The 23,262-nt window shown below is 42.7% G+C and overlaps 3 protein-coding genes across 5 annotated transcripts in view; 1 reads left to right on the top strand and 2 right to left on the bottom strand.

Moving 5' to 3' along the window:
• Positions 1 to 2,507: 2,507 nt before the first annotated feature.
• Positions 2,508 to 7,545, bottom strand: supt7l (SPT7 like, STAGA complex subunit gamma). 2 transcript variants are annotated; one of them, XM_039603397.1, is made up of 5 exons: positions 7,426 to 7,545; positions 4,681 to 5,151; positions 4,126 to 4,450; positions 3,671 to 3,908; positions 2,508 to 2,991 (listed from the first exon to the last, which is right to left on the bottom strand). In XM_039603397.1, exons 2-5 carry the CDS (start codon positions 5,115 to 5,117, stop codon positions 2,690 to 2,692), a joined length of 1,302 nt encoding a protein of 433 aa, XP_039459331.1. In that variant the 5' UTR covers positions 5,118 to 5,151; positions 7,426 to 7,545; the 3' UTR covers positions 2,508 to 2,689. The 2 variants fall into 2 exon arrangements, with proteins under 2 accessions (XP_039459331.1, XP_031589361.1); XM_031733501.2 differs by lacking the exon at positions 7,426 to 7,545 and adding an exon at positions 6,617 to 6,689.
• LOC116315203 (solute carrier family 4 member 1 adaptor protein) lies at positions 6,702 to 16,887 on the top strand. Of its 2 annotated transcripts, none has more exons than XM_031733414.2 (14): positions 6,702 to 7,670; positions 9,325 to 9,523; positions 9,655 to 9,783; positions 10,149 to 10,209; positions 10,315 to 10,454; positions 10,536 to 10,696; positions 12,170 to 12,239; positions 12,313 to 12,502; positions 12,596 to 12,683; positions 13,789 to 14,044; positions 14,369 to 14,467; positions 15,100 to 15,179; positions 15,273 to 15,342; positions 15,863 to 16,887. In XM_031733414.2, exons 1-14 carry the CDS (start codon positions 6,918 to 6,920, stop codon positions 15,910 to 15,912), a joined length of 2,346 nt encoding a protein of 781 aa, XP_031589274.2. In that variant the 5' UTR covers positions 6,702 to 6,917; the 3' UTR covers positions 15,913 to 16,887. The 2 variants fall into 2 exon arrangements, with proteins under 2 accessions (XP_031589274.2, XP_039459330.1); XM_039603396.1 differs by having other exon boundaries at positions 15,951 to 16,887.
• Positions 16,888 to 19,390: 2,503 nt separating this feature from the next.
• Positions 19,391 to 23,262, bottom strand: part of si:dkey-16j16.4 — a 33,225-nt gene continuing 29,353 nt past the window's right edge. The window contains exon 5 of the mRNA XM_031733415.2: positions 19,391 to 20,545. Within this exon, the coding sequence (XP_031589275.1) occupies positions 20,420 to 20,545 (126 nt within the window). The 3' untranslated portion in view covers positions 19,391 to 20,419. The remainder of the gene's footprint in view (positions 20,546 to 23,262) is intronic.

The following is a 23,262-nucleotide window of genomic DNA, read 5'->3' on the forward strand; positions in this document are numbered from 1 at the left end:
AGGTGTGCCTGGTCATCATGAAGACACTCGTCCTCCTAGTGGCTAATGTTGCACTCCTGGTGAGTTTCTTAACACTCACCCGAAAGAAAGAAGATGAACGACGCATGGTATCGATATATACATGACAGCACACCCAGAAAGGACTGCTATGTTTGCTCCTATATGCCCCCAACGACACATTACGCCACCTTGTATGCGAAGGGAATGGACATAATTCAAGCAAAGTGTGCCGCAAGCTACGCCAGCCGTGGGCATCAATTCCAGGGAATCGTGGTCAACCATGAGGAACCTCTCCAGATAGGACTGCGAAATGGCACATGTGACGAATGGTTCTGGGTTGAAGTGAAGCACAGAAGTAAGGCTAAATCATTCCCAGTCTTTCTTGGAAACAATGGGAATTTGAGCCACAGCCTATGCTACCGCCAAGAGAACGGATTCACGCCAATGGGAAACACCACCACCAACTGCAAAGCAGTACAGACACACGCTCCTGGAGGGCCCGTGAAGAGCAGCAACATCTCAAATGGCACCTTCTGGGTGCAAGGGATGGCCTGGGATATCCTTCCTGGGAATTGGACAGGTCAGTGCGCTCCCATTTTCAAATCTAACCACACTTTCAAGATAACCATGGACGCCACGTCAACATCAACGTCAACAACAAGGAAAAGACGAAGCACCCCAGACCTCAAGCAGCATGGTTCCATATGGGGTTCCGATGTCCCAGAGGAATTTAAACTTTGGACTGAAAGACAAAAGGTTCTGAATGCTTCATGTAAATTCAACGACGAATGGGATCAGGAGATTGACGCTCTGCGCATTGCAGTAATGCAACACAGGGTAGCATTGGACATAATTCTCACCGAGAAAGGAGAATTCTCTTTAACAACACATGTTGCACGTACATTCCAGATAATGTGCACTCACCGAACATGACTGATGCTCTGAAAACACTCAGACAACTTCGGGATGCACAACAACAAGACTATGCCACAAACACAGAAGACTGGCTTACGTGGTTTTTAAGCGGCTCTTGGAAGTCCCTGCTGATTAAAGGACTTGTTTTTGTTGGTGTTATAATACTGTTAGTGGTTGCTATGTACATATATAGAAGGAAAGATCAAACAACAGGAGGGAATGATAAGAGATTTTTTAGGATTTTGGGATTTTTATTATGTTGTGCTTAAAAGTACGTTTCTTTATCTAAATATGTTTGCTCTTTTCAGTATTCAGCTTAAACTCTGCAACTCTGTGCAGACTCCTAAATGGGGAAGTTACACAGGAAGCCTGCAGTTCTATTTTCTCTCTTCCTGTATGTGCTCTCTGAATAAAGACTGTTTCTTCTTATTGCACAGGGCGAGTCTCCCTGAGTCTCACCCGTGTACACGTAAACCTGTCTGAGCGTTTTATTCCGACCTGAGTTGCTAAACAGGTAAACTCCTGACACATGGGTATTGTAAAACTGCCACAGCGTCTACAAAAATGTATCGGCCGAAATGGCGATTATGTAGACAAAAAGTCTTCAAGCTTTAAAATGATGTAAATGTTATGGAAAATAAACGGTTGTTTGTATTTCGAAAACAATAGGAGACCTTACTTTTGGGATCCTCGTATCTGGGGAAACTGTATTTTTTGAATGGATTAATTGTATTTTATTTGCTGGTAACCTGATGTGATCTGTGAAGCTTACCAGCAGAACATCAGAGCAGAACCTAATCCATATAACGTTAGTAAAACATGGTGACGTGTCCTAATGACAACAATTATAATAGCTCCCTCATAAGTTGGAAGACTGTTTTGTGCAATCAGACACATTCAACTGCAGAAAACAAATCAAACATCAATCAATAGATGCAGCTAATTGAATATCAATAGGTATGACCCCCATCAGGACCTACCTGAAGCACAGACAATTACCCGACTAATTGTAAAACCCAAAGAGGACCACACAAAAGAAAACCACATGTATTCAAACAGGCCTGCTCATTGAACATGCAAAATTATGCATGGCCTAATTAATTTGCCATTAAGACTGGATTGATGTCGCCCTTCGCGATGCACACAACCAACCCATAATTGCCTCTGGTGTTGCATTCACAGGTTGGCCTCATTACCGAAACAGATGCTAATTCTGCGGAGCGGCTTCAGGTTGACAGGTGTGTGAGGTCTGTGCAGATCGTTCCACTCTGTCGGGCCACACGTAAAGTGAACCGAAGCAGGGAAAGTTGAGAACACATCATAATCGTATGCAGAGACATGCTCACGAGAACAAGGATTTTCTCTTTTTAGAGCATCTTTTAATGATAATGAATGGAAATGGTAATAATTGGTGTGTGGGGAGCAAGAGTCTTAATGGCTTGGGAAAACAAACCCTGCAGCTGAATTATGAAGTTGTTCAACTAAACAATTTGTATTAGAGCTTCATAGTTTTTCCTTTTCCTCTGTTCATTAAGCTAACTGTTGACTAACTCCTTATAGATTTTTTTGTAAAAAACACTCCATGACCAGAATTAGTGCAGCTGGTTCCCCAGAAGATGTTTATTCTTTTGGTGATTAACTCCATTAATATATTTAGTAAAAACAAAGAACTACAAAAACCCCGCCTTCCACCATGAGTTCAGCACTCTTGTGAGATTAACGCTGATATGTTTCAGCACTTTGGCTCAGAGTCAGTTTCTCTGCAAAAACAGCCTCACATCTTCTTTGTCCGTTTCTTGGGTCTCTGGTCAAAATCGTCAACCATCATGGAGTCGGGCGAATGTGAGGCATAGCTTCCATCAGATCCCACCCCTCCGGGTGAGGGCCCCATCGCTCCTCCTGACTCACTCATGGTGGACATGGGCCCACCGTCCTCAAACACATCTCCGCCCAGGACCCCGTGGTGGTGGTGATGGTGGTGATGATGATGGTGAGCCGAAGCTTGGCCTTCCTCGCCGTCCTGTGGCTCCACTTTTACCTGAGGCCACAGAGGGGAGTTGTTTGCCACACCTCCACCTTGGAAATGTATGAAACAAAGATGAATTAAGAAGCGAATTGGAATTTTTTTAACCACGAAGTAGTGAGAAACCTTGTGTTGCTGAAGGAGCAAGAGAGAAACCAGTCATGTATAACTTTTGAATTTAAAGCCAATGCTTTTAAAACCTTAGTAAATGAAAATTAAGACCTAACAGAACAATCATTCATCATAGTATATGAATGTGGTTAATTCCATGCTGTTGCAGTTCTGTAATATATATAACTTCTCTTTGTGCTTGAAGTGATAATTAAGATTAATTATGTTTAAGAATTTCCATTACCAAACAAATAACATTGCTACAAACGACTATAAAGTTGCTAATGGAGCAGTGGAAGATGTACGCAGTTCTGTGAGCCTACTTCTTTTGGAAGTGTCTTCTAGTTAAAAGGGAGTTCTTCCTCCCCACTGTCTCCAAGTGCTTCTTATAGGGACTCGTCAGTTCATTAGGGTTCTCCCTCAAATATTGTCAAGTCTTAGAACTGAGTTAAAGCTTACAGACAACTCTGCAGTTGTAATTGACAGAGGGTAATGCAACCACTGGGATCAGTAATGACCTGTTGGCGACACGAAGCATTTCAAACAATAAACTACTGAACTTGGGAATTACTACTAATCAGTCCAAGTGGTAGAAAACACATTTGATTAGGATCATCTTACCTGAGGTATGAGGAGAATGGTCTCCATCCAGCCCTGAAGCCAGCCTCTCAGCATTGGCACCAAGGACCCCCATTGGCAAAGCCTGGTCCCCGGAGGCCAAGTCAGCCTCAGGCTCCTCACTAACAGGGAAGGGAATGTCGCTGATGGCCTCCACCTTGATCTTCGGGGACTTTGAGTCCTCAAGAGCTTTCTCTGGATTTACCAGTCGCTCGTATTCCTCTGATAGATCCTTACTGAGCTGTAGGAATAAGATATTTCTGTGATAAAGTAGGAGTTTGGATGACGTAACTGTTAAGGCTTTTCTAGGAAGTCTTTCAGCTCTAATTCAATGTAGAAAAAACATACAGTTAAACAGCCAGAAATATGAAACAGATTAGTATAAGTCTTTGGAGGATAATAAATTGATGTTGTCTCATTGTATTTATTTTTAATTTCTTTTTTCTTTCCAGCCTTACCTGCAGCATGTAGCTGTGATAGTCCTTGATCCTCACTTGCCAGAATCGTTGCAAGGCCAGGACGCTGCCAATTCCCACCTCATGGAATACCTGCTCCACCACATCTGGGAAGGGACTGGCTCCCAGTCGAGCCTCCCTGTCGACTGTCACCCGCAGCAGGCGGGTTAGGCGCAGGTAATGCTCGTGGACCAGATCCGTGAGCGTCTCCAGGACGCTCTCCTGAGCAGATTCGAAGCCAGCATGGGCCAGGACGGTGGCGACGGACTGATACAGCAGCTGCCTACAGGAGGGCCAACTCAGTTCTGTGACCTGTTCGCCTTTACCTCTAAAAATGGAAGAAGAAAGGAGAAAAAGAATCATTGTAGACTAAGATTTACATAAGAAATGTGGAATAAACAGAAATGTGGGATTTAGACTCCTTCAGGGTCTAACTCTATTACTTCCTTCTCCTATCTGCTGATTGTGATGGGAGGTGGTCATTGATTTCCCATGAAATTACTTTTTATAGATATAGAGGTATTGATTTAGAAAAGAGGATGACAATCTGAAACTTACTTATAAAAGTCACTTTCAGGGTCACTGTGGCGGAGCTGAAAGGGCTGTCGGGGGGCTTTGCTATCCACAGGTAGCAGGTCATCTGGCATAACAGGTGGGGTGGGAGGGCATAACGGCAGGTTGGTATCAGCCTCGTCCAGCTTGCTGCCACCCTCAGAGGCTGCTGAGCTCTGACCCTGAGATTGGGCTTGGGCTGCTGCCAGAAGACCTCGGAGACGGCGGACGTGCTGGCACAGCTGCACTGTGTGGATGGTGAGGCTGCACGGCTCAGAGGGGATATCAAGCATGGTGGTGGGCCGTGGCCGCTGTGCAGAGGGCTGGTGCAAGGGAGGGTCCTGCATCTCCACGGAGCGAAACTCACGCTGGAGCAAGTCAAAGGAACTGCGACTAGGAGGAGCCCCCGCAGGCCCCGGGATCTCACCCCAGTAACGCATCATGACGACACAAGGAGAATATAGACTGCAGTTAAGACTAAAACAGAAAGGGGGTATAGAAAATGTGAATACGTTTTGAAAACATCAAGGCAACTATTGTTCATATTAATTTGTTCAGTATAAAACTGATTTTGTTTTAAATTCAAGCAATTTTATTCTTTGTTTTCCTGCATTACTGTCTGGTTTGGCTTTAAACAATGCATTCAAATGTGATTATTTCACTGAACAAAGTGTGCAGCTGCTAAAGGAACACACTGAGCTTTGCTGAATCAAAGCTACCCTTTGGTCAGGCATTTAGTTAAGGCAATCAGCCTCTCTTAACATAATTAACAGTAAACCTATAAGTATTTTAGGCTTGTGTAAATTAAAACCTACTGTACAAAACAACAGATTGTAACATATTTTTGTTAAAACTCTTGTGATTTAGTTTTCTCGTATTTCAAAGCTTTGTCTGTTGATGAACCCTTTTTAAATTTTACATTTTTTTATTTACATTTAACCTTTTATATTGTGTATACTGTCTATTTTGTTACTTAACTTTCTGTTTATTTTAATTTTTGTGTACAGCGCTTTGTGACGGCCTGTCTATGAAAAGCGCTTAATAAATAAACTAACTTACTCTTTAGAGGGGGGGACAAAAACTGTTTTATTTCTCACCTAACAGAATTCTATGAAGCTTCCTGCTATTTCCGGCAATTTTACAAACATAGGTGTAATTTAAACCCCACTGTAAAATGTAAATAAATAAAAATAAAGTTAGTTATATACAAAAAAAAAAAAAAACACTTGAACAATTCAATGTACGTTATTTTCCTGATCCACTCTGCACCACCAGATAAATTAAATATTCTGCGAGGCCAATCAACCTCAATAATGTCCAGCTTTCGGGTTGTACTTGAATGCCTCTTGACAAAAGGTCTCTAAATAAAACCAATTCGTTAAATGTATACGACTCCGGTTAATTTCAGAGCAAATTGCGCCAAATGTTGATCACAGGCGCACAATTTTAAACAAAGTTGAAGTTGTGAAATACTGGTTTTGTGAAAAGCTGAAAACGCTAACACAACATTTAAAAGATCTGTTACAACTACATTGTTGTCTCATGATCACTTTTCGTACATTTGACATATTTTAAGGGCAACATTTATGATAAACCAAGACAGCGTGGCTAGCACCATCTCCAAACATAATAACTGATGAAAAAGCGGCAGAATACATGTCTATTCGCTATGCTTTTATATGCCGAAAAGAAGATCAAACTGCATTGGTTCCTTTAAAGTCTGAAGTCTATGATTAACAAAAACTGATGTTTTCCGAATGACAGAAAAACGCACAAAATGTCTGTTGTCTGGCTGCAGTATAAAGCTGGGTTCCAGGTCCTTTGCGGTTTGAGTTACTGATGCACTCGTTTATTTTAACTCAACGCCGAACTACACATGTTAATACATCACGGGCATGTATATTAATGTAAATGAGGTTAAAAAAAAACACACTGCTGTTACCCTGGGACGGAGGAAACGTCTGCTGTTGACTGAATGTTGAAGAAAGCTGAACAGGAAACCAAGGGTTTTCGTCCTTGGAGGAAAAGAACTCGGGTAAATAGCTATGTTGAATGTTTAGTTCCACAACAAAACGTTCGTTTTGAATTGTACAAATTAAAAAATATATTCATGTAACGTGGGACTGTTTAAGAATTTATAATATCCGACGGCTTTCCTTCGATTTACATAATTCATCAGATGTAGTTGTAAATTTTTAAACGTTGAAATACCCGGCCAAGTTTGAGAGCTGCACCAAATAAACATGGCCGCCTCCCCGCCAGCAGCAGACGTGATGGACACAGGCGACGAAATTAACTCTGTAATGGACTCTAATGAGCGCTTGGCCCCAGAAAATGGAGAGGAAGCCGGAGAGAAAGACTCGGGTAAAACTAAACCACCAGAACCGGAGGAGCCTTTCAAGAAACCGGCTCTTTTTGCGGCGCCTAGCTTCACCGCAAAACGCACCAACGTCACTGCTCCGTCCAAACCCATCACAGAAAATAAAGCTGGCGGTGAAGGCAAAACTTCTGAAAAAGGCCAAGAAAAGGACAAAAAGTCCGAAAAGGACAAAACCAAACCAGAAGCTAAACCTCGAGCGCTCACTACTAAAGCCCCCCAAGTTGGCAAATTACCCCCTCTCCCTTACACAGAGCCTCCCTGGGGTGGCACCGCTTCGGATACCCCGTACGCTCTTGAAATCCTAAAAAACGGCACCATAGTGGATCAGGTGCCATTAGTGGACAAGAGCTACTTTGTGGTTGGACGTTTACCTGTGTGCGATCTGTCCCTGGAGCACCCCTCTATCTCCAGGTACCACGCAGTGATTCAATACCGTGGAGAGGCCGGGGAGGACGCGGGCTGCATGGGAGAAGAGAAGGGCTTCTACATCTACGACCTGAGCAGCACGCACGGCACTGTGGTGAACAAGAACAAGATCCCACCGAAAACCTACATCAGAGTCCGCGTGGGGCACGTGTTGAAGTTTGGAGGAAGCACGAGGCTTTTTATCCTGCAGGTAATGTGTGTTGTGGTGATCAACGATGACATGGAGGGTTTCTAAAATGCCTTGATTTTAGCTTTTTGACACAGTGCTAATCTTGCCTGGTTGGGCTTATCAAGTTCTCTTATGGATTCCTTGCAGCTACACAAAAACTGTTTCTCTGTAGAATAAACACGAATTCAGTTAATCATGCCTGTGCATGATTAGACAGCTTTAAATGATACTTTTTATGCTTTACTCTTGGACTCTTCTAGTGTAACTTTGCGTGGTTCACACTTCAAAATATTCCTAATTTTTCCCATACTGGGCCTTTGAGCTGCTCCCTGGTTCATCCTCTGTTTGCAGTATGCAGTTTTAGCTTCTCACTCATTAAGGAAATTGTATTGTGATTGGCTATGGCATTTAAGCAGAACATTTGAGCAGCAGATGGGTGCAGCTTCTGTGTGTCTAAGTATAACTATGGCATCATACAGATTAAAGTGTTGGGGAAAACTGTAAGAAATGCCATGTTTAGAGATTTCAGCTTACACAAATTACTTACACACTAGCATTTCAGTCTTTGGCCACGTTTAACATGATAAGCCACAACTGAAACAGGATATATATGACGGAAAATACAAAAAACACAACAGGTCTGCTTTAATATAGAGGCAATATTCTTCATATGTACCAGCAGTATGATAGTTACTGTTATGATAGATAGTTAAAAGCAGAATGATGTGGCTGCTATTTGTCACAATATATAATAATACTTAGTAAGTGGTGTGAAAACACCACTTGTCATACCACCATATGTTACGCTACAGGTACCACACACATCAGTTACCGCAAGCATCTTTTGCCGCATCATTCTTTAATTTTTGAAGGTTATATCAGTGTGTATGTTTTGGATGCCTGAATTTGGAGAAGGCATTCAACTGCATAACTCAGGGCAGTCCTTTGGTCAATGTTTTTGGAGCTATGACCCTTTATTATGAGTTATTCAGTCCATGTGCAACTGCATGTAAACCTGGTTAGCATTGACTGCACTGAGTTAGACTCATGAGAGTCTAACTTTGTCAATGATTCTTTCCATAACTCTTATGGACAGAATTTTTAAATGCAGCCAGAAGGTGGGGGGTGGCTGGTGGCCTTAGAATCACAACTTTCCTTTCGTGAATGATGCCTGCTGGCTTTACCGAGCAGTGAAATCCAGCTTGTGCTGGGTATGATGAGTTCAGTTATCTTGGGGTCTTCCCACACTGGGGAGAGATGGGATGAGAGAATAGACTGGTGCTTCTCAACATCAAAAAGAGCCAAAAGACGTGGTAAAGCTGCTCCTGTATGTGTGCTTGCTGTGGTGTTTCTGGGCATGTCCATTTGGGAGGAGATTCAGGACAGGCTAGAGAGAACATTTCTTTCAACTAGCTTGAAATGCCATGCTGTGTTTCTCGAAGAGCTGGGAGAAGGAGAGCTGGCTGGGGGGAAAGAAGCTTGTGTGTTATGCAAAGAAAAAGAATCATCTATCAATCAAAATTACAAACATCCAGTACTGTAACTGATTTCTGCTCCATGTACCAGAAAAATGTTTTATACATGTAAGATTTTCAGTGTCTAAAACAGCGTGAAAGGATATATTTAACAAAAGAGTAAACGTTTTTAAGTGTTCAGCTTCGTTTTCTTTTTGCAGGGTCCAGAGTTTGATGAGGAAGACGAGTCTGAACTAACAGTGACAGAGTTGAGGGAAAAAGCTCGCAAACAGAAGGAAGAGCTGGAGAGGAGGATGATGGGAGATGGTTCTGATGAGGAAAAAGAAGAAAAGGAGGAGGATGAAAACAAGGGCGATGGCAGAGTGTCAAGTGAAGACTCTGGCTGTTCGTGGGGAATGGGTGAGTGTCATCACTGCTGTTGCTGGATGAAGCTGGAGTGTGTTACATGTCATTTGGTTTGATACATGATTTCAGTGTTTTGTCTTTCTCTTACCTTTCACATCACCTCTCTGCATAAATCCTCCCTGCAGCTGAAGAAGCAGCTCCAGAGGAAGACGAGAACGAGGAAAACCCCTTTTCAACAGAGTTCCACGAAGACCAGGAAGCAGCCTACCTGAAGGACCCCAAGAAGGCTTTGCAGGGCTTTTATGACAGAGAAGGTGAGAAGAAGTATTGCAGGGCATTAAAAGACTGAAATTAAAATCAAGGAAATTAAGGTCTGTACATATTTGCTGGGGGGAAAAAAAGTCAGTTACTCCAAAAGGTTGAGGGTTATTTTGGGCAAGTTGAGCTAAGATGGTTAAAAACCATACATCAAAATGAAGGGTCCAAATTCTTTGTTTTTTATGACCAACAGCTGAAAATCAAAAAAAAAAAAACCTTTACTGTCTCATGAGATTAAAAAATGGTTAAATACTCTCTATTGTAGGGGTTAAAGAATAAACTAACTAGCAGTTAACTAGAATTCACAGACAGCAGATTCTGCTTTTTTTTTTCACTGAACTTCTTTGCTTGTCTTCTGTAGGGGAGGAGCTGGAGTTTGAGTATGAAGACAAGAACCACGGCACCTGGCTTTGTAGAATAAAGTAAGGGGAATAAAACCTCTTGTTTTTTTTTCCTGGCAGGCTGTGAAGTGTTTATCGAGCTGTATGCGCTGACTGTGATTTATTTATTTATTTTTTAATTAACAGGCTGCCGGTGGACGACGCCATGGGCCGTCAGCTGGTTGCAGAGGTGACCCACACAGGAAAGAAGAAAGAAGCTGCCATCCAGTGCTGTCTGGAGGCGTGTCGAATGTTGGAAGCCAGAGGGCTGCTGCGCCAGGAAGCAGGTTTGTGTGCTCAGTCCAGTGTTGAGAGGACTGGAAGTTGTGATGGAAAATTCAATAAGAATTTCTGCATCTGATTTTCAGTGTCCCGTAAGCGTAAGAAGAAGAACTGGGAAGACGATGACTACTATGACAGCGATGATGACACCTTCCTGGATAGAACCGGCACAGTGGAGAAGAAAAGGCAGGAACGAATGAAGAAAGCGGGAAAGCTCGAGGAGCGGCCTGAGACCTATGACTCACTGGTAAACATGTGCATAGTTTTATAAAGGACAGGAGCGTAAAAACAACAGACAACAGTGAGAGCATCAACTGGGTACTGTCTTTCAGGCTGTTTTCTGAAAGTTTTAAGGGCTACACTGTCTGTAAGGGGACCTATTCTGTAAATGTCCAGCTCCATATTTATATGCCTGGCCTTGGTGCCGGCCCTCGGTTCATCCTGTCTGAAACAAACTTTCTTAGCTCCTTGGCTCTCTTCAACCATCTTTCTTATGACTGGTTTCCTTTCACAGACAGAAAAGCAGCGGGTGGGTAGAGCCAGAGCTGCATACCCAAGAATACCTAAATGGGATATTCTGTTAGCCAAGAGTAGGAAAATGAGAGAAAACTCTGTATTTAGTCATGTTTAATATCAACAGCCATTACTGGGCCAGCACTTGACATTGTTAAAAATTTTTACACTTTTGTCTTCAGTTGGTCTTGGATAGCTAGGTCACCTGTTGAAGGACATCCATTCATAACTGCTCTGAGGGACTGCTAATATTGCCGCCCCACTTCAATCTCCACATTTTTAGAGAAGCTGTGGCTAAATAACTTGTAAATTACCCGTCACTGTCATTTTGTACATTATCACAAATTTCTAGCAACTCTGCTTGTAAACTTCAATTATTCATTGAAGTCCTAAGAGCTTCCAGAATCTGCTTTGTGCACAATATACTGGAAAATGATACTTGGCCATCAGATAGACGGGCATTGTAGACATATGTGGTCATGTCCTCCATCATCATGATGTGGCTCATGACTGTGCCAGCTCACGTAGTGCTTCTGTCGTGTTCGGCACCATGACAATTCTGCTTTTCTTAGATGAGATATAAGAAAAAATATTAACAGTATTTTGTGAAGGGAAAAAGGTTGCCCATGGTTACTGGCTCATTAAAAAAAAATCCCTGATCCTCACTAACTTTGGTTAACTCAGGTGTTCTTCCTGTGTTGCTGTGGACGATTTATACTGGTCTACAGTTCCACGATCTGTATAGCGCAATTGTTAGGTTATTGTTCAATCACAACAAGAGGAATTCTGGGCTCAGATCTCCTGGTCTGCTTACGCTAGCATCCTCCCACAGTCCAAACACATGTATGTCAGCTTAAGTGATTATTAGGTAAACGTGTTGAAAGTATGCTACGTGACTATAGGTGAACAGGCGAAATGTGGCTTATGTTGTCAGTGAGACTAGAAGAGCTTTATATGAATGTCGCTTTTAATGAAGTTTACTCATGTAGTGTATCCAGGACTTGTCTGTCTGCAAACTGAGAAGGAGATTTTATACCTGACAAACAAATCACGAGCATTTAAAGCATCATCAGCCATTAAAACACGTCTAAAAAATCAAATCAAATCACTTTCATTGTCACATCACATGTGCAGGTACACTGGTACAGTACATGCGAGTGAAGCGATTTTCTGTACGTGTCTGTAACTGTTGATTATTTTTCTGTAGGTGGCCAAACTGGCAGAGGTGGAGAAGGAGTTGGCAGAGACTCAGAAAAAGCTCAGTGCTGGAAAAGGAGGTGAGCTGTGATCACCTGTTCACACTTCTACAGAGTTTAAAAGGTCCAGTGTGTAACTTTTCACTCCTATCAGAGTCTTTGACGTCATCGACTGAGGACTCGCTGGAGGCCTTCATGACTGCGGTGAAAAGCGATGTAGCGATGGACGCGGTGGAGCGCAGGAAGCTTCACGTGCACATGGCCGACTTGCGGAAAGATGCTCAGAGGCTCCGCAAACTGGTTGAACTCACGAGGCCAGCGCAGATGCCCTCCTTGCTGCCCAGGTCAGACGGAGCAGCAGTTTTTAACCTAAAAGTTATCTTTAGAAACGTGTCGGATTGAAGTTGATATTTTGATCTGTGTTGATTTGATAACAGCTCGGAGCAGAAGTTGAAAAAGACCCTGCCGATGTTTGGAGCCATGAAGGGAGGGAGCAAATTCAAACTGAAAACTGGGACTATCGGGGTAGGTGCTTTTTGACGTGCTTGTATTTCCACTGAAGTTGGTGCTTTTAAGTTGTAACTTTATGCATAATATGAATTCTTCAAATACTCCCCTACCAGCTGTGACTTTTAAATGTATTATATGCAAGACCTGCATTAACTGTGCATCCTTTGTACTCAAGGTTCTTATAAGTTAATATAAGTCAAGGGTTTCCTGCATAAATTGAGCCTTTTAGGGTGACTACATAAGAAGTCTGGGTTAATAAAAAAATGTCTAATATAGTAACTGCACAATTACTAAAAGGCTCGATAGCTAGCCAGATGGTGTAGCAGACCTTGCGCTGTAGTAAAAATAGATGGAGGATAAAGAAAATCGAGCGCTAAGCAAGGAGCTCATTGTTGCGCCTGTACTGGACTTTTGCTGTGGGCCAGGCTCAAGCAACTCTGTCCATGCAGCAACAGCAAACCAGGGGAGGCAAAGGTAACTGTAATGGTGCAGGGTTCTTGTAATGGATTTCACTTATTTAGTTCTTGTTTTGGGGGGGGGGTTTGGTCACTGCCCTTCTCTTTATTTCCCAAATTGTATATTCTCTCCCTGAGATTGAGAGCCAAGCACAGGAGGTGAGGAAGAGACAGTAAAGGACAGAAAGTCTGACAATCTTAAATAACTGATACAACATGAATAAAAAGGACCGTTTGCTTTAAGAGTCCTCCCCTCACCTTGGCTTTTACAGTACAGCAGTTTGCTACACCTCTTTTATATCTGAAGATAAAAACACTGTTACACAATTGAAAATGACAAACTCCAGTGCATCTTCGATAATGGCTTCTCTGGCAAGCCTCCTTCTGCCTGTGCCCTCCAAATCCCTGTTAGGAACCGATACATCCTTCAGCATGGCATGGTGAGAGCGACATCCAGGTCACAGGCAGTAGGATGGAGGATGAAGGAGAGAAGGAGGCACCTTGTATTGTATGTCATCCGTCCCTTAATTTGTGGCCTTTATCTTCCTACTAACAGAGCTCAGTTGTTTGTGTGGTTTACATTTTTTTCGTACTTAATAAAATACTGTGATGCAAATTTTAGGTCATAGCACCCAGCACTAACTGCATTTTCTTTTCTCTTGCAGAAGTTGCCTCCTAAGCGGCCTAACCTGCCTGCTGAGCTCTTCAACATGAAAGAACTTCCACCTGATGGGGAAGAAGAGGAGGAGGAGGAAGAAGAAGAAAAAGCACAAGAAGAAGAGGAGGCAGCGGCAGAGAAAAGTGAGGATAATGATGAACTACCTGGTAAAGGTATTGCTGAGTCCGGCGCATCGACATCTAAAGAATCGTCTCCCTCTGAGAATAAAAGAGATCAACTCAAAGTCTCAGAACACCTGAAAGGTAAAAGCACAAAAACATGCAGAATGCCTTTTTTATGTTCATGCATTTTAATTGAAATTTTTCTTTAAGCCACTGGATGGCAGTAGATCTGCAATGCATGCCGCTGTCATACTGTAACGCCTCCTCGTACATATAAACAGATTAAATATGTCGCAGTGAAATGCTTAGATCTCCTTCTTTCATGTTCTATTTTTTGCACTTTAGGTACAAAGTCAAGTAATATCTGTCCCTGTGGCTCATATTTGAAGTCTTAACAGGATGTGCTGAATCGTGCGTGTCCTCATTATTACACACTTTATTTCTGTTTTCATGCCTTCATGTCAGATCAAAGCCACAAACAGCAGAGGAGGAGCGGGGAGTCTGAAGCAGCGGAGCAGGTTCCCGAGCATAGCAGCAACAAGCCAGCGGCCCTTTCGAGTCCAGGTGTCGTGTTTTATTGCTTTAAAATATTTCTCTGTACTCTCTCTTAGATGTAGTGTTAAATCTTCTTTCCCCACTGGCATTCAGTAAAAAAAAAAAAAAAAAATTACCACAACCTTTATAACACATAAATGCCCCTTTTCTGATTTTGAACTTTATTGCTAAGACTTTGAAGTCTGGGTGACCTTTGCAAGAGTCGAGGTGGAGGAGTGCAGTGAGGGCGTTTATTTTCTGTTTGGGAGCAAGATCGCAGAAAATACATCTGGATTGTCATGAAACAATGACGACCTGGTGCATGAAACACAGAAGTTTTGAGCTTGTCCTTAAAATGATAGTATCCAGTTGGTATTATTGATGCTATTTAATTCAATTCTTATAAATAGTACATTTGCAGAATGACTGAAACCAGCCCACTTTCAGTCATTGAGCAAATGTACTGTTTATAAGACTGGGGAAACCTGCAGTCAGCGGAGACTGAAGTCGTCACTTGGATGAGTGACAAAACAATTCTCCCACTGAAAACGCTACGTCCAGATGAACAGAATCAATCTTTTGGGATTTACTTACCTGGATGATGAGCATGCATCAAGTACTTGGTGCTCCACCACTAATTTACATTACCTGCATGTCCCCAGAGTCCAAATCCAAAAGTGCCGGCAAGCCAGCGACAGATGCCAGCCCCAAGAAAAAGAAGAGAGTAATGGGCCCCGGCAGGGTAGGCCCAAACACACAGCAGTAAATGTATACCTGTACAGTTTATTGCCACATGAATGCATAAAGTGAATTTCCTCGTCATGTGTCTCCACAGCCTCCTGTGCAGCTGTCAGCACAGTATCCACAAGACGACCCCGATTATTCTGTGTGGATGCCTCCTGCAGGTAAACCTCCCGAGCTGTGTGACTGACAATCAGCTGATCACATCCCTGCATCACACTCAATCTTGTTAAGCAGCAAGAACAGTAGCGGTTAGCTTAACCCTGCTGTTGTTTTAAGAGATAGAATTACAGCAGTTCTTTTGACTCACTGACACCGGCCGGGTTGCATATTTCCTCTGCTGGAACGAAGGAAGGCCCAAATATTTTCCTGACCAAAGGAATCAAACAGGCTTTCATGGTACATTTGCACAGCTGAAATAGCTGCAACATTTTCATTGTTTGCTGAGGAATGCAGATCAAAGTCACAATTAAGGGATACGATAAGCTTGAATTGCATAAACAGCTGCCAGATTGAGCTTTTATTCTAGGTCAGATTTAACTGCACTACTGCGATTAGGTTAATGATGAGGTATGCGAACGCACATGATACTCCTGCTGCCCAGTTTGAAAAGAATTATGTTTTATATGCGTGAGGAGGAAGATGCACCTTTTGTGTTTACTCGTGTCTTTCCTTCACTTGTAGGTCAGACTGGAGATGGGCGCACACACCTAAATGACAAGTATGGCTACTGAGGGGGAAACGTAACAGAGCTCTTCTGTTTCTATGCCAGATAATACCTGCAGTACAAAGTCTCCAGTCTCCTTTGCCATGACCATTAACCCCCTCCAGCCCAACCCAACCCCCAACCCAACACAGAAGGCTGTAACAGAGCGGGACGGGCTGAGACAGTAATGCTGCATGTTTTTACTTCTCTCTCTTGGAGATTCTCAAAACAGCGCACCATTTCAGTTCACATTAAACAAGCAGAGCGGACTCTGGACAGCCAGCGTGCTGGCACTCTTCCCCACTCATAATAATGGAGTTGGGTAGCACTTGAATTTTTTAATTTTTAAAGAAAAAATTAAAAGGAAAGGGGGGGGGGGGGAATTTCAATTGAATTCTATATCATCTGAGCAGAAAATATGAGGAGACAGAGCAAGAGCAGCAACTGATCCAAATTCAGCTTTCTAGTCTTTGGCTGCTCCTCTTGCAGTTAAATCCACCTGACATCCAATCTGTATCCCTCCCCTGTTTGGCTTCAGTCGCTTGCTGGCATAACCTTTTTTTTTCCTTCTCCAAAGGAGTGTGTGTAGCAGGGAGGGAGAAAGAGGGAGAGCATTGAAGCAGCTTTTCTGACCATCTGGACACTTGGATGGCTTACTGGATGAAACGCAAGCTGATAATGACTCAAGCTAAGTGGAGTGTGTGTGTGTGTGTGTCTGTATCCATACAGACACACACACACACACACACAGAGCCCAACCTTCTCAAAGTTCTCTTTTTTTTTTTTTTTTTTTTAACAAGATTGTCTTTATGAGCGAGTTAGCGGTTGGTGTGCGTTTGCCCGGAGCAGGATTCCTCGCTTTGCAAAATCCCACTCATTGCTGTTCTCTTGGTTTCCTGCCACACTTTCCACCCTCTTTCCTGTTGTCTTTGCTCAAAACACAAGTTAATAAACTGTATTTTGTTACATAAATGTATAATAAAATTGTCTGTACATAACCTCAGAGCTACTCAGTTTGTTTTCTTGCTTTAGGATGATCTGAAACTTTCCCTCTCTGGGGCTCCACTTCTCACCGAAGCCGGTTTTGACGTCACTTTATTTTCCCTTTCAAGCTCCCTCTCACACACACAAAGAGCGTTTCTCTGGCCGTGATTGAGTACAAAGAGGCTTGTGGTCTTGGCTGTAGGTCTTTGCAGTGACCTACTAATCAGCAATGGATTCCTGAAACACAGGGAGACCCTTCTCAGGCACAGTCAGCATGATGAAACATAAGTTTGAACACAGGCAAAAGAACAGGAAAAAGTAGATTAGATTAATAAGTTATTGGATTTTCTTTTGTCCTGTCAAACTCTAGAGTTCTAAAACCATCATTTTTGAGAAAATCTTAGGTTGTAGAAGTAACTTGCCCTAGAATCATCAACAAGGATTTCAGCTGAATACAGTGCCTTGTGTTTTGTTCGCTAGTGGTTTTATATAAGCAACAACTTCCTGAATTTTGTTTTTGCTGCCAGAGAGCACCTGTCAGATCAGCCTTCAGAACCAGTTAGCACTTCCTTCCTTAGAGGTAAACTGTAGTTTGGGGTTGACAGCTGTCCAGGAGGCAGTGAGGGGTGAACATAAAGTGGTAGAAGATAAATATTTAAATCCATTTTTAACTTTTGCACAAATCAAACTGAAAAAAATAATGTGGCTGAACAACTTGTCATGGGTGTAATTTTAGGCAAGGTGGGGATTTGTCTCTACCTCTTTACATTTCACCTGATCCAAAAGGCTTCCATCAGCAGAAAATATTTTACTGGTATTTTCTTTCCCCTACTTTCCAGGTGTTGCACAGAGAGCTGGTATGTAATTCACTTGTGAGCTTTGTTTTTTCAGATGTTCCATTTAGAACTTTTTGACTGGAAGGTGTAGCCAGTGAGCAGTGGGTGTCCGCCTGTTGGCTTCATTGAGTGGGGTCAATACAAAAAAAATACATATATATATATATATATATATATTAACATAATTTTTATTCATTTAAGTATTAGGCACACCACAGCATCACAAGCCACTTTAAGTGCACTTTGATTTCATGCATTTGACCTGGAACAGCTGAGAATTTGTAGCAGCAGCCTTGTAGCAATGACCTTCAAAACAAACTTCCGTTTGTGTATAAGAAGCAGCTGCTGTGGTGGTTGATTTCACTACCACTAAAGGAAGACAGCTGACAAATGGGATCAACATTAGCTAACTCTAACTGTTTATTGGCTTCACTGTAAGAAAACTTCAAGGCTGTATGTGGGTTTATTTAAATTGACATAAGGTATCATTTATGTATTTGTGAAAACAAACACATATTTGATACTGTATATCAGCAGGTGTAAATGTAAATAATTATTTTAGCCGTTTAGCTGTGTGCATACCTATCCATTGAAAACTGCTTTGCAAGCGCCCCCTGTTGTGCCTCAGGCTAAACTGCAGCCAATTTCTGTACAACGTGATTAAAGGGAGGAGTCGCCGCTCTCTACAGATCTACCTTTAAAAAGTGCTGCATGGATTTTTCTTTTTTGGGGCTAAAACTTTGCGTCACAAATCAGAAATCCAGATACATCTGCTGTAGCAGTGCCTCAAGAACAAGGGAACTGCCAAAAGAAGCTATTGGTTACAACTAAAAGTTTGCATCCATGTTTTGTTCAGCAAAAGGTTCATAATCAATTATTGCAGAAAATAACCTTAAGGGAAATAAAGAAAACAAGATATTTTAGTCATAAACCAAGGTCGTTTTGAATCTTAGATTTATTCTCAAGATATAAAACACAAATTTTAGGCTATAAAGCACCACAATCGGCATCAATCGTCCACTTAAGGATTTACGACACCATAAACTCTCTTGATGGTCCCCAAATACAGGGCGATCGTGGCTCAAGACTTGGGTGTTTGTCTTGTAATCGGAAGGTTGCCGGTTCGAGCCCCGGCTCGGACAGTCTCGGTCATTGTGTCCTTGGGCAAGACACTTCGCCTACCGCCTACTGGTGTTGGCCGAGGGGCCGATGGCGCGATATGGCAGCCTCGCCTCTGTCAGTCTGCCCCAGGGCAGCTGTGGCTACAACTGTAGCTTGCCTTCACCGGTGTATGAATGTGAGAGTGAATGAATAGTGGTATTGTAAAGCGCTTTGAGGGGTCCCGAAAAGCGCTATATAAATGCAATCCATTATTATTATTATTATTATTAAATGACAATATGACATTGTTAAACTATGAAGGGGGCTGCTGCTTTAGAGTATTAACTGAGCATGCTCCTGGTCATACTTCTCACCTGATGTGCTGACTTCAAGCATGGAGACAGTGGACCTTCAATTGAAAAGTGCCCTGTAGCTGCCAGAGACCCAGACCTCATCACCAGCAAGGATCCTTCACACAAGGAAAACCGTGCAGAGAATCCCATGAAGGTGAGCTTGAATTTTTCGATCCAACCTTAAATACTCATAATACCACAAAGTAAATTTTTAAAAAAATCACCTCCTAAACAAGAGGCCACAGGGCATTTATTGACTAATTTTTGTGCAACAAAGGACGAAAACATGTCACAATGTTACATTCACTTCGGCAAAATCCAAGTTACAGTGGTGACATTTCGCATTTAAGAAGTTCATCAGCTCAGTTCTCGGGGCCGAGATCGACCCCAAGTTTCATTCAACACAACAGGAATGTCATTTCAAGGCATTAAGAGATCTGCAGAAACACTGGGACATCTTAATTACACCAGTGGTCCTCTTCTACCTAGAAAGTAATGAGGTACAATATTGGAGAAAAGAAATGGCACACTACAAGTAGGCTATGCAGAACACAGCACCGTGTACACTCGCCGAATGTGCAGCAAACTATTCTCACCCACATACCTCTTTCTGCAAAGCAGTGAAATTCATGCAAGGAAAGAGGATACAAGTACTGAACTTTGACCTGGACTACAAGTGACAAATTCATTAAGAAACGTAAATCATCAAAAGGTCAGAGGTCGACTATTCAACTACAGTCATACATGTTTGTTATAGCTCAGCCTTACATGACCTGCATATTCAATAATACATCCAGAGAAGCTTTTTTTTTTTTTTTTTTTTACTTAATTTCAAACAGACAAATGTGACCACTGATGTCAGAGGACTCACCTCGCTGTGTTTTTATGAAGCTATCACATCAAAGGAAGAAACCCTGGAAGCATTTGATTGTCTTACATGCATTATTTCCCTTGAATATTGAGCTGAAAACTTAAGTTCAGGTGGGCCGTGTCCGTTTCCGGAGCGTTCTTCCTCCAATCACAGGATTTCTAAAACCTGAAGCATCCTCAGATGGGTTGTGCTGGGCCCGCTGCTGATTTCAGGCAGAGAGCAACGCTCAAAGTGACAGGGTGGGATTACCTGAGTGTGCAAGAATTCGACCATCAAACAAACGCTTTCATACCAGCCGCTCGTTGGTCTAAGAAGGGCACCACAAAAAAAAGCAGCCGTCTGGGAATGAAGAGAGGGGTGGGGAGGATTATCTGGTGGGAGGATGTTTCCTTATGAGCAGGGAGGATCCTCGGACGGACTCAGAGGGCTGCAGGGGGGGACTGTGCTCAGGGAGCGGAAGGCGAAGATGGAGGGGTCGTAGGTGTACCTGGGCGGGGGACGACTGCCCGTCAGGTTCTGAAAGACAGAGAGAGCATGTGGTTGGGTTAATGCAGCCTTTGGTAACGATTACCTGCTGACCTTAAGAATTTTTAACATGTAGTTTTGTTAAACTTTAAATATACAAGGTCATCAGGTAGAGTTAGACCCAAACTGAGCTGGTGTTTCTGACCAAAAAAGCCACCCAAGGGCAAACGCCAGCCCCTGCCACTTCACTGCCTCCACTGTGGGGTATGTGTTGCTCCAAATACAAGCAAGAAGAGGCCCAAGCAGCAGGGGATGTGAATACCTCAAGCCAGCAGTCATTCTCATGTTACGCAAAAGAAGGTTGAGTAAGAGACCCTTGGAGATCCGTAGACAAAGGCAACCGTTAGTGATCCTTACACAGGTTCACCTACAGAAACATTTCAGTACTTTTAATTCCTCTACATGGATCTTGTTGGCTTTAAGGCCTCTTAGAGTCATATTGGTTTGAGATTAACTAAAGAGTGAATGCACCGCTGGCTCACGATCCATCAAAGTTCACAGGTCATTGCACATAAAACGACAAATGTGACGCTGAGGTTGAGCAGAGTTTGGGTGAAGACCCAATAGGTTGCTAGTTTAGCTCATGGGTTTAGGAGGCGACCACATGCCGCAGTGACCCGAGGCCCCCCGCTGTCCATCTTGTCTTTTCTGTTCATCTTCACTGTACTATCTGATAAGGGCAAAAAAAGCACCAAAAATTCACTGACTGATGCTGTAGGAGGAGTGATCCCTGTGAATTATGGATTCATCACAACGGGATGAGCTAATGAGAAGTTCACAACACAGACAAATTCAAATAATAAATAAAATAAAATCAGAATTTCCTTTGTTTGTTGAAAACAAAATCTGTAAGCAAAATTAGGACTTGCATCAATTAATCACATGACTTGAGTGTCAACAGTGGCCTTTTTGGCAACAGTCACAATGGATCTCCTCACTTTCAGCGAGCAATGAACTCCTCCTGTCTGCTCCTAGATTTCAAACAATAACCCAAACAATAATCCAAAACTCAATCCTATCTGGACTGAGTTAAGGCACTGAGGTAGTGCTTTCCACCCTCAATGATGCATTTTGTGTTGCCCAAGTGCAAAAAAGCACAACATAACCCTCCCTTGAAGGTTGAATTCCATTTTCTAGCATGATGGAGGAGAAAAGGATGACTCTACCAGTAGTTCAAATATAAAGAATGATTCAGCCTGACAGCTCAACAGTTATGTAGTGTAAATTAGTAGTAGTATATACGTAGTTGCAGATGAGGTCACTCAGAGAGACATCAGGTGATCCTATTATAGTCATTACAAGTCCATGTAAATTCTACACAAAGGATTTGTTTTCACATGTGCAGTCACTCGGCATCTATAAAAAGCACAGGCGCTACGAACCTACTCAAAATGGCAACAAGGAAGAAGAGGAGCTGCTTTGTCTCTTGTGTTGTTTTAATGAAGAATTGCAAAGATGTGGGTAGTTAAAAAATGTCTTCACACAAAACAGCTCTTCGAATTCAGTGTACACTGGTCCCCTTATAATGACTACACGGACTCACAAAAAACTGGCAGGCACAAAGACATCCACACTCTCATCAGTCTCCCTGTTTGATGACAAAAATCAGTGACCCTAGTGGGCCCTAGGCCTCAATTGTAAGCAGTAAATGTGTAAAATTACAAATCTATTACTTATTTACTTTGGTGTAGTATGAATGGTCATGGGGGAAGTCTGTATTAGTAGAAAAAGCTGTAAAACTTGCATGTAAAAGTCCAAAATTAATGTCCCCTTCCACATTTTTCCAAAGCCATCCAGTGGGCCGGATTAGAGTCTTGGGCTTGGCTGATTCTGGCCTCCAAGCCTTATGTTTGACAGCCCTGGTTTAGAGGCTGGATGTTTCTGGTTTGCATAAAGTAGTCTTGACGACTTGATATCTGGGCGCTCGATACGTGCGACGGAGTGCAGCAGACATCAGGTTAAATTGACAGTCGGTGGAGAAGTGTGGAAATGCTGGATCCTCAGGACACATCAGAGCAAAGTGAAAACTCAGCTGGCACTGTTGGAAAGTTACTGCACCTAATTAGAACATTTTCACGCTGATTATTTATTTATTTATTTATGCACACTGCAGGTTCAGTGACATAAATGATTTTCCACTTGCAGAGACCCCTCTCTGAGCTTCTCATGGCTCTAGAAGGCCTCCGTCTAAAATTAGCCCTCGTCATTCTCCTCCCTACAGGAAACAACAGGAAATGACTTTGTTGGATTTGGCAGTGAGGCGGCACTTTCTCCCTCAGAGCCCGCCAAGGAGGGAGCACATTTCTTCAGAGACAGACTTGTTGCAGCGAGCTGATACCATGGAAAAACCGGAGCGTGTGCTTATACAGAGAGCTGTAAATTGGGAGACCGATGCATTAGAGTAACTAAGTGGATCCCCTGAGATGCAGGGAGAGCACCCGCCGAGGCTAGAAAAATCACCCAATAACATCAGTGCATATGAAGCTACAGGTGTTGCTATGACTTCAACCGACATCTTCAGAGGTTCAGCTCTACAACAGTAACTCAGCAACAATTCCCATCACCACTTAGAGCCGTTTTGTGTACTCATGCTTGAATAAAGAGACGAAAAAAAAGAGTGACAGAGGGAGAGAGACATGGAAAATCTCACTCTGAGACCGAGCCACAGTAAACTTGATAGATGTGAACTCTGCTGAGATGTTCTCCAT

Source organism: Oreochromis aureus, linkage group 19 (genome assembly GCF_013358895.1).
Source record: "Oreochromis aureus strain Israel breed Guangdong linkage group 19, ZZ_aureus, whole genome shotgun sequence".
Taxonomy (NCBI): Eukaryota; Metazoa; Chordata; class Actinopteri; order Cichliformes; family Cichlidae; genus Oreochromis; species Oreochromis aureus.